General features: G+C 31.7%; 2 protein-coding genes across 8 annotated transcripts; one reads left to right on the top strand and one right to left on the bottom strand.

The window, feature by feature from the left end:
* Positions 1 to 3,116: 3,116 nt before the first annotated feature.
* LOC123884568 lies at positions 3,117 to 8,520 on the top strand. Of its 7 annotated transcripts, XM_045933688.1 has the most exons (8): positions 3,121 to 3,553; positions 3,693 to 3,877; positions 4,895 to 4,950; positions 5,037 to 5,173; positions 5,869 to 5,975; positions 7,632 to 7,762; positions 7,863 to 7,935; positions 8,026 to 8,520. In XM_045933688.1, the coding sequence occupies exons 5-8, from the start codon at positions 5,937 to 5,939 to the stop codon at positions 8,320 to 8,322; spliced, it is 540 nt and encodes a 179-aa protein (XP_045789644.1). In that variant the 5' UTR covers positions 3,121 to 3,553; positions 3,693 to 3,877; positions 4,895 to 4,950; positions 5,037 to 5,173; positions 5,869 to 5,936; the 3' UTR covers positions 8,323 to 8,520. The 7 variants fall into 7 exon arrangements, 5 of the variants coding, with proteins under 5 accessions (XP_045789642.1, XP_045789643.1, XP_045789645.1 ...); XM_045933686.1 differs by having other exon boundaries at positions 3,117 to 3,553; positions 5,037 to 5,975; XM_045933687.1 differs by having other exon boundaries at positions 3,119 to 3,553; positions 3,665 to 3,877; positions 5,037 to 5,975.
* A 601-nt stretch (positions 8,521 to 9,121) lies between these two features.
* LOC123884569 lies at positions 9,122 to 11,544 on the bottom strand. Its single transcript, XM_045933690.1, has 3 exons — positions 11,178 to 11,544; positions 9,977 to 10,035; positions 9,122 to 9,815 (listed from the first exon to the last, which is right to left on the bottom strand). Exons 1-3 carry the CDS (start codon positions 11,437 to 11,439, stop codon positions 9,648 to 9,650), a joined length of 489 nt encoding a protein of 162 aa, XP_045789646.1. The 5' UTR covers positions 11,440 to 11,544; the 3' UTR covers positions 9,122 to 9,647.
* Positions 11,545 to 12,991: the final 1,447 nt, after the last annotated feature.

The raw sequence follows: 12,991 nt of genomic DNA, 5'->3' as shown, positions 1-12,991 counted from the left end.
CTGTCACTATAAGTCAAATTTCTTGTATTTAAATAAAGGACCGAAAATTTTAAAGATGTTCCAGTAAGAAATAATGAACCGAATTACTTTGAAAAAGAGTTGCGACATAGGTAAAAACGAGATCTATCTATAGATTTGTGACTCTTAATGACAGTTTTGTTTGTCACTATAAGTCAAATTTCTTGTATTAAAATAAGAATACCGGAAATTCTAAAGAATGTGTTCCGGTAGAAAATAATGAACCGGATTACTTTGAAAAAGAGTTCCGGTACAGGTGAAAACAAGATATATTTACGGATGTTTTACTTTTAGTGACAGTGTCTATCACTCAAATTTCAAATAATAAAGAGAAAAATGATTCTAACAAAAAAATAAAGGGTAAAATTGGAAAATGTTACTTTTAGTGACAGTGTCTATCACTCAAATCTCAATCTCATTAATATCAAGTTCAATAGGTGTTTCTTCATTTCACCCAAAAATCTATGTTATCAATAGATTCGTAATTAATAGATTTGTAACAATGTTGAATAAATTCACTGTTTAACAACGTTTTCTTCCCGGTTCCTTTGCACCCCCGTTTCCAGGCCTGACCGGACCAGATACATGCCCGGTTCGTCCGGTCCAGTTTTGACAACCTTGCTTTACACGCATATTACTAGATCCATCATATCTTTGACATCGGACATTTTGAATGTTAAGATTATGACGAGACAATGTTAAATAAATTCATGTTTAACATCGGATGATAATTTGTTGTTGCTAGGATTGCAAAATCTTTATTAAGATTAGAAATCAATGTTATTTCAAATTTTGCTTAGCTTGTTTTTTGTATTTATGTAGGGTTTAAAAATATTATTTTATAAATTAAATGACTTAATTTATTATTTTGTTTAGCCTGAAATTTATGTCTGAAGAAAAAACCAAACCACAAGCTATTTAAAGTTCATTCATAAACAATATATATCTTTTGCAGTAGCCGTTAAAAAAGGGCAATCCCTTCCATTGTTCATCTCGAAAGGTCTACTAAGGATGTTCTCCACTACCCGTTGTGACATAGCTATGTCACGTTGGTCTTACTCACATTAATTACTTAACTTAGCGGATTTCCACTTATACACATAAATCCTCTCATAGCATAAGATATACTGAATTGTTGTTCGAGATTAACCACAATATGATCAACTATATTAAATCTAACATTCTTACTTAACAACCAGTCCCGTGGAACTTTTATAGCTTATGTTCTCGTGTGTCATTACACGTTAACACACATTTAGACGATTGATGATTTACTTATATTCTGCTAAGCGCTTAGAGTTACAAAATTCAGTCAACTCTAAGGGTTCACCACAATATAAACCATAACCGAATACGATGTTAATGTGTCTAATCTGTGGGGAAGTTTGCACAAGTCATAAGCCCCTATGATATCGTTATGCAGTCCTAAAATTGATGTTGAAATGGTGGAGCAATATGTTTTATAATTAAGGAGCATTACTTTACAAGTCGGGAATCATTGGACACTAAAAATAGTCAAAAATTTTCAATTACACAGTGATGAATCGATTAATCGGACCAGAAGGTCTAGATCAATTTGTGCTACATAAAATGAGTTCTTTTCATGAAATTGTCGGTTCTAAGTAGTAGTGAATCCAGTCCTAATGGTTCCTAATTTGTAATAAATAATATTCACAACTATTAATCATATTTCCAACGCAAAACAAGTATAAGGGGAAAAATTAATCGTTCATTTCAAACCATGCAATTATTCTAATTTACTCAATTCTAGCACATGCATAAACTTATAGTTCATAAATAAATTCCATATGCTTTGGACTTATGGTTGCCACGTCTCTACTTATGGTTGTCATGTTACCTAAGAGAAGGGCAATATCTACTTATGGTTGCCAAGTCCCTGGTTCCATGTCGAAACTCTGAGCATACCACCACATCGATGATTCTCTTACCCTAACAATCATCTTGATGGCACAACATTTTGTGGGTTCAAACAATTTGAATCTATGAGGAAGACAATAACCTTCTTAAATACTTGACCAAAGATGGTCTGTCTGTTGAGTAATTGAGGTATATTATTATTATTATTTTTCAAAATTAAAATAACAATAATTATAAGAGAATGGGTTTACCGTTAAAACATTAAAGAACGGTTCGAATACGTTGTAGTAAGGAATTTGTACAATAAGAAAACGTCATTCGGCAGTTGCATAAGAGTTCATATATTATCACACACTTTATAGAAACTGAAGTTGTAAGTAAGACCCGCTTTAGATTTTGGGCGGTCTATATATGGTTTGGAATGCTGATTTCGTTCTATTATTTGTGAATCCGACTTCGGTCATTGTTGCTTCTTTTAGAAGATGATCACCCTTTGGCTTAATCAATATGCGCCTTTGGTATCTCATATAAAAAAAATACTTGTCATATGATTTGGATTTCAGCTTCACTCGCACTCTTCGTGAAGAGAATGCAAACATTTTTATTCTCTATTCTTGTAATTCTCAATATTCTTCAACTTTTCTGGTTAATGCAGTGGAAGTTAGTTTCTTGAGAGCTTGATCTTTTCTTCTTGTTACTTTCTTTTGTATTTCCATTGATAAAAAAAGTAAAACTAGTTACTACCATCATAATTATAATTGGGAGATTCTACGGTACATTTCCTTTTTGGACTGTTTTGGTGCAGTTCTTTTTTTTAACCAATATAATTCATTTTAATTCTCACATCAGCGCAAGTCTATGGTAAGTCCTTTTTTTAACAAACTTTTATTTATTTCATATGAGTCCCCCATGAAGTAAATATTCATTTACAAATTACAAACAAAAAAAATAATTTATTTCAATTAAAAAAAATCATGAGGAGTGCTAGCAACACACTCCAATAACAAACACACTCTAACACAGTCTCTTCTATTGGTTAAAATTTATATGGGTCCCATAAAAGTTATATGGGTCCATATTTTTTTATGGGACCCATGTGAATTTTAACCAATAAAAGAGAGTGTGTTGGAGTGTGTTTGTTAAAGAGTGTGTTGCTAACATTATTCAAAAATCATCCCTAAAAAAACCATCAATATTTCAATTAAAAAAAAAAACATGCATAAATCCCTAAATAATATATGTGATAACATCCATTTCTTTCTAGCATCAAGAAAACCCTAAATCCCAAATTGAAAAACCATCTCAATATCTGTATCAATTTCTCAATATCTGTATCAACCCAGGACAAATTTAAGCTTAATTCCATCTTCTTGTCAAATTCCATCTATGCTATCAAGCAATCCACCAACGTGACTTGCTACTTTTAATCAGAAAAGGAAAATGGAGCAAGCAAAGCAAGGGAGTCAGAAGTTGTCTCCTCTTCTCTGGTAACCCGCCGCCTAGAGTGCTCCGCCCGCCACGTAATGAACAACGACGAATTCATCTTCTTCATTCCAACGTTTTTTCGAATTCGTTCAACCTTCACTCCTGCCCTCAAGCTTCGTTCCAACAAATTTCACTCCTGCGGTCGAGGGAGGTCATACCTTTTCAGCAAAGTGTAAGTTTATTTGAAACATTTGTTTATATTCTTTGTTCCTTGCCCCTTTCTCCTTTATTATCCATGTTTATTATCACACTTTCATATAGATCTACTTTGATATCTGTTCAGTATTGTGCTTCAAAATCCATTTGTATAGGAGAAGGCTGTTGCATCTTGCTGGTAATCAAGACTGTTTGTGGTGTGTGGATAAAGCTGAGTCTTGTATTCATCTTTTGCTCCACTGTAATTTTGCTCAGAAAGTGTGGAGGGAGGTTGGTGTGTGGCTGAATTTGGATATTATTATCCCTCCCAATCTGTTCATTCTTTTCCTCGTGTTCCATGGTGAGTCTTCTTGTATTCATCTTTTGTTCCATGGTGTGTGGCTGAGGTTGTGTTGCTGCTACTGGAGTTTTCTTGGTCTCTTTTTGTTCCTCCGTAGTTTCTGGTTTTTGCTTTTGTTTTGGGTGGAGTATTTTTGCCTTGTTGGTGTTGCTTTTGTTTTTCAGGTGGGCTCTTTTTGGCTCCTGCCTTGTGCTCCTTGTGTATCTCTTGTACTCAAGTGCCTCTTTTGAATAAATTTTTTGCTGTTTCTAAAAAAAAAAGTATTGTGCTTCAGACAATTTAGTAAGAGTATGCATGATGGATATAAGAGAACTTTGCCCGTTTCTCCTGTGTTATTGATATAAGATATTGAGATTTTTAGGAAAGTTTAACGGACCTCAGTGTTTCTGTGACATGATGGATTAGCTTGATTTATGGAATTGCTTTATAATAAGAGAACTTAATCATGTTTTTTTGATTCATGCAATCAACTCCATCTAGTTGGAAAAGGCTTTGGTTGTTGTAGTCCAATGAATAACAATGAAAATTAAACCTCAAATTCTGAAATGCATACTCTTCAATTTTTCTTTGGTTTTTAAAGAAATTGGAATTTAATCTGTAAGTTCCACAAGTATTTTTATTTTTATTTTTTATATAGGAGATAGTTCATTGACATCATTAATTTTGGTGGTCAGTCTTGAAAGTTAAAATTAGCTATCGATTTGATTGAATATGTAGGTAAATCAGAAATTCAAAATATGATATCTGTAGATATATATTACCTCAGATATGGGGAATTTTATCCATTAAACCATATTGAACACTTAATTTAGTTGATGCATTCCATGAAACTCTGGATTTATTTAATATCCTGTTTAAAGAAATTGTTTCCTGTTCCATGAGAAGTTAATTTAGTTGATGCATTCCATGAAACTCTGGATTTATTTAATATCCTGTTTAGTCTCATCTCCAAGTATATCAGCATCACCTTTTGATGAGCTCAATGCAGTTTGAAGTAATAATTTTGGATTCTTTCAGGTCATAGCACATGAGAAAAGTGAAAAATTTAAAGAAGGGGAATTTGTGCTCGAGAGGTATGTGGCAAAATATGATTTTGAGTCTTTGACTTTGATCCTGTTAAGATAAGCTATAATTTGATTATTGTTGATGAATATTGCAGATGGAGGATAGTTGATGACGTTGAAGATGAATTAAATTTGGATGCTCATGCTAGTTCAAGCGACACAGAAAACACCTAGCCAGTTGCTTCTTTCATGAATTCAAGTGTTGTAGCTAAGCTAGAAAATATATTATATTTTACTTAGTATTCGTCAAGATAAAATTTCATAAAGAAACTCTCTATTTGGAGCTACATAGGCTTGGCCCGTTTCTAGCATTTATAAATCTTTTCATTCAGCATTGGATGTTGCTATGTATTTATAGAGGGCACATATACTAGGCATGTCTGAGCAAACGTCTTGCATTTCTTCTGGGTTGGAAAAGTAATAAATCACTCTAATCTGTGTACTTCGCTCTTTTTTTTTTTTTTTTCTACTTCTGCATTTAGACACTCTAGTCTTGTCTTGAAAATTTGTGAATAACGTCTGCATTTGCAATATTGTTGTGATTGAGTCTTTATCCCAATTCATAACTCTTTTTTTGAAAGTTAAAAACCATAACAAAAAATAATGACTTTGGAGTGTGACAGAAGTAAATTCAAGAGTATGAAAAACGCTACCATGTGTGGATGCAGGATTCTCTTACTAGAATCATTCAACATGCATGTTCCAACATTTTGATTTTATCTCTGAACCTCAGAAAATTTTGATATTCAATATCCAATTTTTAAATAGATTTGAGGAATACATGAAAAGTGTCGATTTCCAATACCAAATTTTGTTACAATACTAAATGTACGCTTTATTGCCTAAGGTGGACATATGATGTTAATTGTTTTTCTTTTTTGACAAGATGCTAATTGTTAAGTTCAGTTTTATTGCAATTTGAAACAGGTTAGATGAATATGCATGCAACATGGTGATTAGAGATGAAGTTCAAAATGTGAAAAAGGAGAAGGTGAATGATAAAATCAGTTTTACTGAGTCATATCATAGCTGAGGTACGTTTATAGTAGACATCAACAATGTTATATGTATTTGGTGTGTATGTAACATATATATATAAGACAACTTAAGACAAACATAGAATAAACCAAATAAATGTAAAATTTTCCAAACTAACAGCTTAAGACAAACAACATTGCTGTCTGATCATAATGGGCAAAATACAACCCACTGTTTAAGGTAACATTATCCAAAAAAACAGGGAAAAGAAACCAGATTATCCAAAAAAAAACGGGGAAAACAAACCAGATTATCCATATTATCCGAAAACAAAACAGAGAAAAGAAACCACATTATCCCATATTCGAAGCCTTTAACCATCTTAGAACCTAACTTCAAACTCCACACTTTAACCAAAGCCTTCCTTTTCTTTTCCATATCAGCCCAATACTGTGCAGACTTTGCCAACAGTGATTGTAACAACTTATTATTAGATGAATGACAAAGATAAAGAGCAAGCTTGAGCCTTGTGGCAGTCACAACCTACATATAATGAAAAAACAGTTTGGAAAATTAGAAATTTACTTAAATGGGAAATATTTTACAAATAATGATGACATTAATTCAACTTACAGTTATGCTTTCATATAGTTACTACTGAATGGACATTCAATCATCCATTTAGCAACCCACACTCCACAATCATTCCTATGATTATTCATAAAACTGCATTAGTATCACACTAAAAGGTAGTTTAAGTAAAATAATAAATAAATAATAAATAAAGATAGGGGTTAATAATACTTACGATCTAGGTCGCTGATGCGGGAGGCACGTAGGTTCAATCTTTGTGAAGTTTGTGATTAGGTTATCACGACCAACTAGATTGACAACATTTACAAAAGAAGGAAGAAGCAGGATTTCCTCAAGCTTGACAACCTGCCACAATAGTAAATATAAAATTAGCAATTCTTAAAAAGCAAACAATAAATTTGAATGTAAAACAAAGTATAGATCGCATGTATACCAATCTAATAATTGAATGACGTCTATGATGATATCTTTCATCTGTAGGTAAAGAGTCCAACCAAAAAACTTTTCTTTCACTAAAATCAACAACCACCAAAAACCAATGTGCTCCCTCATCATTCATAGGAATAAAAATCTGTAGTTATAGAAACCAAACATGCGTTGATATATGTACCTCACACACACCAAACAGATTTTATAGGAAACTCAACTTTGAAACAATAGAGTCTGTTGGCATCAACTTAGCTTGATATATGCTCAACTAATCTAGTAATATGCTACTAGATTAGTTGAGTAATAACTACTGACTTAAACTACATTACTTTTTAAGCAATATGCTCTAGATGATAACTACAAAGCTGATTATATCGGGAGCATATATCAAGATAAGTTGATGCCAACAGACTCTATTGTTTCAAAGGTGAGTTTCCTATAAAATCTGCTTGGTGTGTGTGAGGTATTTATTCCTATGAATGATGAGGGAGCACATTGGTTTTTGGTGGTTGTTGATTTTAGTGAAAGAAATTTTTTTTTGTTGGACTCTTTACCTACAGATGAAAGATATCATCATAGACGTCATTCAATTATTAGATTGGTATGCATGTGATCTATACTTTGTTTTACATTCAAATTTATTGTTTGCTTTTTAAGAATTGCTAATTTTATATTTACTATTGTGGCAGGTTGTCAAGCTTGAGGAAATCCTGCTTCTTCCTTCATTTGTAAATGTTGTCAATCTAGTTGGTCGTGATAACCTAATCACAAACTTCACAAAGATTGAACCTACGTGCCTCCCGCATCAGCGACCTAGATCGTAAGTATTATTAACCCCTATCTTTATTTATTATTTATTTATTATTTTACTTAAACTACCTTTTAGTGTGATACTAATGCAGTTTTATGAATAATCATAGGAATGATTGTGGAGTGTGGGTTGCTAAATGGATGATTGAATGTCCATTCAGTAGTAACTATGAAAGCATAACTGTAAGTTGAATTAATGTCATCATTATTTGTAAAATATTTCTCATTTAAGTAAATTTCTAATTTTCCAAACTGTTTTTTCATTATATGTAGGTTGTGACTGCCACAAGGCTCAAGCTTGCTCTTTATCTTTGTCATTCATCTAATAATAAGTTGTTACAATCACTGTTGGCAAAGTCTGCACAGTATTGGGCTGATATGGAAAAGAAAAGGAAGGCTTTGTTTAAAGTGTGGAGTTTGAAGTTAGGTTCTAAGATGGTTAAAGGCTTCGAATATGGGATAATGTGGTTTCTTTTCTCTGTTTTGTTTTCGGATAATATGGATAATCTGGTTTGTTTTCCCCCTTTTTTTTTGGATAATCTGGTTTCTTTTCCCTATTTTTTTGGATGATGTTACCTTAAACAGTGGGTTGTATTTTGCCCATTATGATCAGGCAGCAATGCTGTTTGTCTTAAGCTGTTAGTTTGGAAAATTTTACATTTATTTGGTTTATTCTATGATTAAGGTTTATTCTATGTTTGTCTTAAGTTGTCTTATATATATATATGTTACATACACACCAAATACAGATAACATTGTTGATGTCTACTATAAACGTACCTCAGCTATGATATGACTAAGTAAAACTGATTTTATCATTCACCTTCTCCTTTTTCACAATTTGAACTTCATCTCTAATCACCATGCTGCATGCATATTCATCTAACCTGTTTCAAATTGCAATAAAACTGAACTTAACAATTAGCATCTTGTCAAAAAAGAAAAACAATTAACATTATATGTCCACCTTAGGCAATAAAGCGTACATTTAGTATTGTAACAAAATTTGGTATTGGAAATCGACACTTTTCATGTATTCCTCAAATCTATTTAACAATTGGATATTGAATATCAAAATTTTCTGAGGTTCAGAGATAAAATCAAAATGTTGGAACATGCATGTTGAATGATTCTAGTAAGAGAATCCTGCATCCACACATGGTCAGCGTTTTTCATACTCTTGAATTTACTTCTGTCACACTCCAAAGTCATTATTTTTTGTTATGGTTTTTAACTTTCAAAAAAAGAGTTATGAATTTGGGATAAAGACTCAATCACAACAATATTGCAAATGCAGACATTATTCAAAAATTTTCAAGACAAGACTAGAGTGTCTAAATGCAGAAGTAGAAAAAAAAAACGAGCGAAGTACACAGATTAGAGTGATTTATTACTTTTCCAACCCAAAAGAAATGCAAGATGTTTGCTGAGGCATGCCTAGTATATGTGCCCTCTATAAATACATAGCAACATCCAATGCTGAATGAAAAGATTTATAAATGCTAGAAACGGGCCAAGCCTATGTAGCTCCAAATAGAGAGTTTCTTTATGAAATTTTATCTTGACGAATACTAAGTACTAACAATGAGATACCAAAGGCACATATTGATTAAGCCAAAGGGTTATCATCTTCTAAAAGAAGCAACAATGACCGAAGTCGGATTCACAAATAATAGAACGAAATCAGCATTCCAAACCATATATAGACCGCCCGAAATCTAAAGCGGGTCTTACTTACAACTTCAGTTTCTTGAAGAATCAAAGTTTCCAAGCCAATGTGTGCATAAGAAGATTGAGTTATATATTCCATTACAAAAACAGGCTAAAAAATTAAGCCATTTATTCAATTCAAACATATAAATATAAGTTACAAACAAAAAAAATAAAAAGTATTACTAATATATTGACTTAACAAACACTATCAATTCAGGAAGATTATCAAGAAACAAAGTAAAAATTGCACCTAGTACAAAAATCAAAATAAAAGCAAGCACTATTTTAACAATATATACTGAGTTTATTTGGTCAGGTACTTTGCTTTCACCTCTTGGGACACTTGAAACCTGCAGAAAGTCAACAAATAAAGGTTTAGTTAATTTTTCCTAAGTTGAAACAATATAAAAGGAAAATTAAAAATTTCTACAAAACAAATACTTAAAAGAAAAGGCATTTATACAAAAGGGTATACAGTTATGTTTTTATTTTAATATGAAAATAAACTTACATGTTTCCTTGGTGATGTTTGCCTTGCCATTCCTTGAATATGTTCTTTTCTTTGTTCTTCTGCAAACAATAATGCAAACTTTGTCAATTATTCGTACATGGCTCTTAACATTCCTCAAAAAAGTCAGATTTTGTTTATATGCGAATCATTTTAGCTTTTTCTTTTGAAATTGAGAAAATTTGATTAAATGGTATGTACTCAAAAAGGATTTTTAATCTTTTTTTTTTGTGTTAACCCTCTAGTTCCTAGAGAAAGAGGCCATGATAATCTAGAGTTCGGCTCTGAGCTAAGTAAAGTCTAGCCAAGAACTGTTCCCACCAAGAATCGAACTCGGGTTATCCCGAACAATTCGTCCTAGGGGGAGTTCATTAATCACTTGCAATGTAGTCAAAATTGAGATCCGGTGCATAGAGTCGTACGACTTTACGAGCTCTACATCAGGCCAAACAAGCTTTAATGGTTCGTTTTTGCGCATTTGGTGGTTAGGGTCGAGTTTCTGAGGCTGGATTGTAATGAAAAACAAGCAGGATCATTTTTGCACCTTTATTTTAGTTATTTTATGAACTTAATACTTGGTTGTTATGAACTTTTGGAATGATTTATGAAATATTAATCAACTAAGTTTAATGTGTTTGTGTCTATATGTATATATGTGAAATTTTGACCTTGAGTAGGATCTTACGAATCTGTGTTACGACCCTCATACTCACGATCCTTCACTAGCCTGTCAATCCTAATGTAGAATCTCGATCCTGACTACATTGATCACTTAAAAATGTTCATCTAATTATATAACGGTCAAAACTATATACTCCCTCTGCGACATTTTATAAGCAAATTTCATCTTTCTAAGTTTATTGCATAATTAATGTATTTGGATCGAACATACACTTTAACAGTTTAGTCCACTTGGATGAAACTTGTACATCTTGGTTTTTTCATTCATTAGGTAGTGGTAAATTGCAACTATCAATTCTCATCAAAATGCTGAACACTTGAACAAATTAAAGATCAAAATTATAAACAAATTAAAAAAAAAAATTATTTAGCTCAATTTATTAACTACACATAAATACAAATTAAAAAACAAATTAGGAATTAAACAAAAATTAATCCTATACTAATAAAGTGAAAACTAATAGTATGATACTAGAAGTAATAAAAAAAATAAAAAAATCGACAATGGTAGAAATTGAGTTACCAGAAGAAAGAACAGTTTGAAGCTTCCAATTTTGGCCAAAATTTGAAAGAATAGCGTTTGGTCCAAAAGCGATTGTTTCTTCTTCATCTTCTTTGCCATCTTTTACAGCTTCTATGTGTGTTGTCAATGGAACTTTTCCTTTCAGTTTCCGATTAATCAGCGTCACCGCGAATCCCGCCTCTGTTCCCGGAGCGAACCGTAGGATCTGGCCGGAGGTTTTGCAGTTAACCTCCAGGTACGGCGGTGAATCTTCTTCACTCATCGGAATTCAACGATGTGATTGGTTTTTGAGTTTTGATAGAGTTTGCGTGTAGAGAGAGAATTTTTTGTCCTCTTTCGTTTTGTGCTTATGTTGTTTTTTTTAAATAATTTTCATCTTATTTAGGGGGGTGTATTGGATTAGGATTTCATAGGATTTTAAAAGACTTTTTTATGATAAAAAAATCTTGTGGTATTCAATCAAAACTTTTAGAAAAGTTAAATAAATCTTGTGGTATTCAATTAAGACAATTAAGATTTTTTTTTCAAGGCAACAAAATCTGTTGGTATTCAATTGAGATTTCTTACCACTTTTAAAATTTCTATTGGTATTCAAAAGTCTATGGATTTTGATGGATTCTTCTTTGCAATGGATTTTGATGGACTTTTTAGTTGAAAATACACACAAAACACTCCTCCAACAATCTCACCAAAACCCATGAGACTTTTTATAATATTTCAAGATTTTTTTTTTCTATCTACAGAATAGAACATTATCAATATTCTGATTTTCTTTTCACCATCAACTCCCGTTCAATCTCTTTCAAATTTTTTCATGGTGATTTCTTTTGAATGACAATGGACATGCATACAAGTGTACTCAATATTGTTTATATATATTATTGCCCATCGATTTTAATTTTTTCAATTCATTGTTGTTTTCTTTCTTTCTTATACATTATGAATCTATGATCGATTTTAATTTTTTCAATTTATTGTTGTTTTTCTTTCTTTCTTTCTTTCTTTCTTTCTTATATATTATGAATCTATGATCCATTCATAATTTTTTTTCCCTGTATCTCCAAATCAAAGGAAGGGATGTACTTGTTTTTTTTTTCACGTTAATTTTTTTTTTTCATTCACTTCTTTTTCTTTTTCACCAAGAATGGAAAGTTTTTTTCAATATTAAAAATTCATAAAGTCAGTTGAAATCTTAAAAATCTGTATTATAAAATCCATTAAAGTCTTTTAAAATCCAAATTGGAAAATCCTGATTGTAAAAAGTATTTTAAAAAGTCTTAAAAGTCTATACAATCCTATAAAATCTTTTAAAATCTTCAAGATTTTTTTTGTTAAAATTGTCCGTCAAAATCCTAATCCAATACACCCTAGTTATTTTTAGCTAAATACCCTCTGTCCCAAAATATAAAAGAATTTAATTTATATGCACCGTCGGAGTAAAGTTATTTTGCACATGCGTTCAATAATATACCGACACATCATGTATGGTAATTAAAAATACATGATGTGTCACATTCATTAAATGATGTGACAACGCGTCATTGGATGTATGTGTAAAACAAAATTACACCGACGGTGCACAACAATTAAACTCAATATAAAAACTATTTGATCACCACACACACATCGATGCATAATTTTGATTACGAATATCTTTAATTGTGCATTAATAAAAATCATAGAAATTTGATATTTTGAAAATACTCGTCGAAACAAATCAAACAAGATATTATATAATAATATTTACATTTATATACTTGTAGAAAAATACGGTCAAAACAAGACATATGAATAGTGCATTTAATCAAATAAGG

The sequence above is a fragment of the Trifolium pratense genome, linkage group LG5 (assembly GCF_020283565.1).
Source record: "Trifolium pratense cultivar HEN17-A07 linkage group LG5, ARS_RC_1.1, whole genome shotgun sequence".
NCBI lineage: Eukaryota > Viridiplantae > Streptophyta > Magnoliopsida > Fabales > Fabaceae > Trifolium > Trifolium pratense.
Note: the sequence above shows the minus strand (reverse complement) of the source record. Positions and strands in the feature narration are given on the sequence as shown.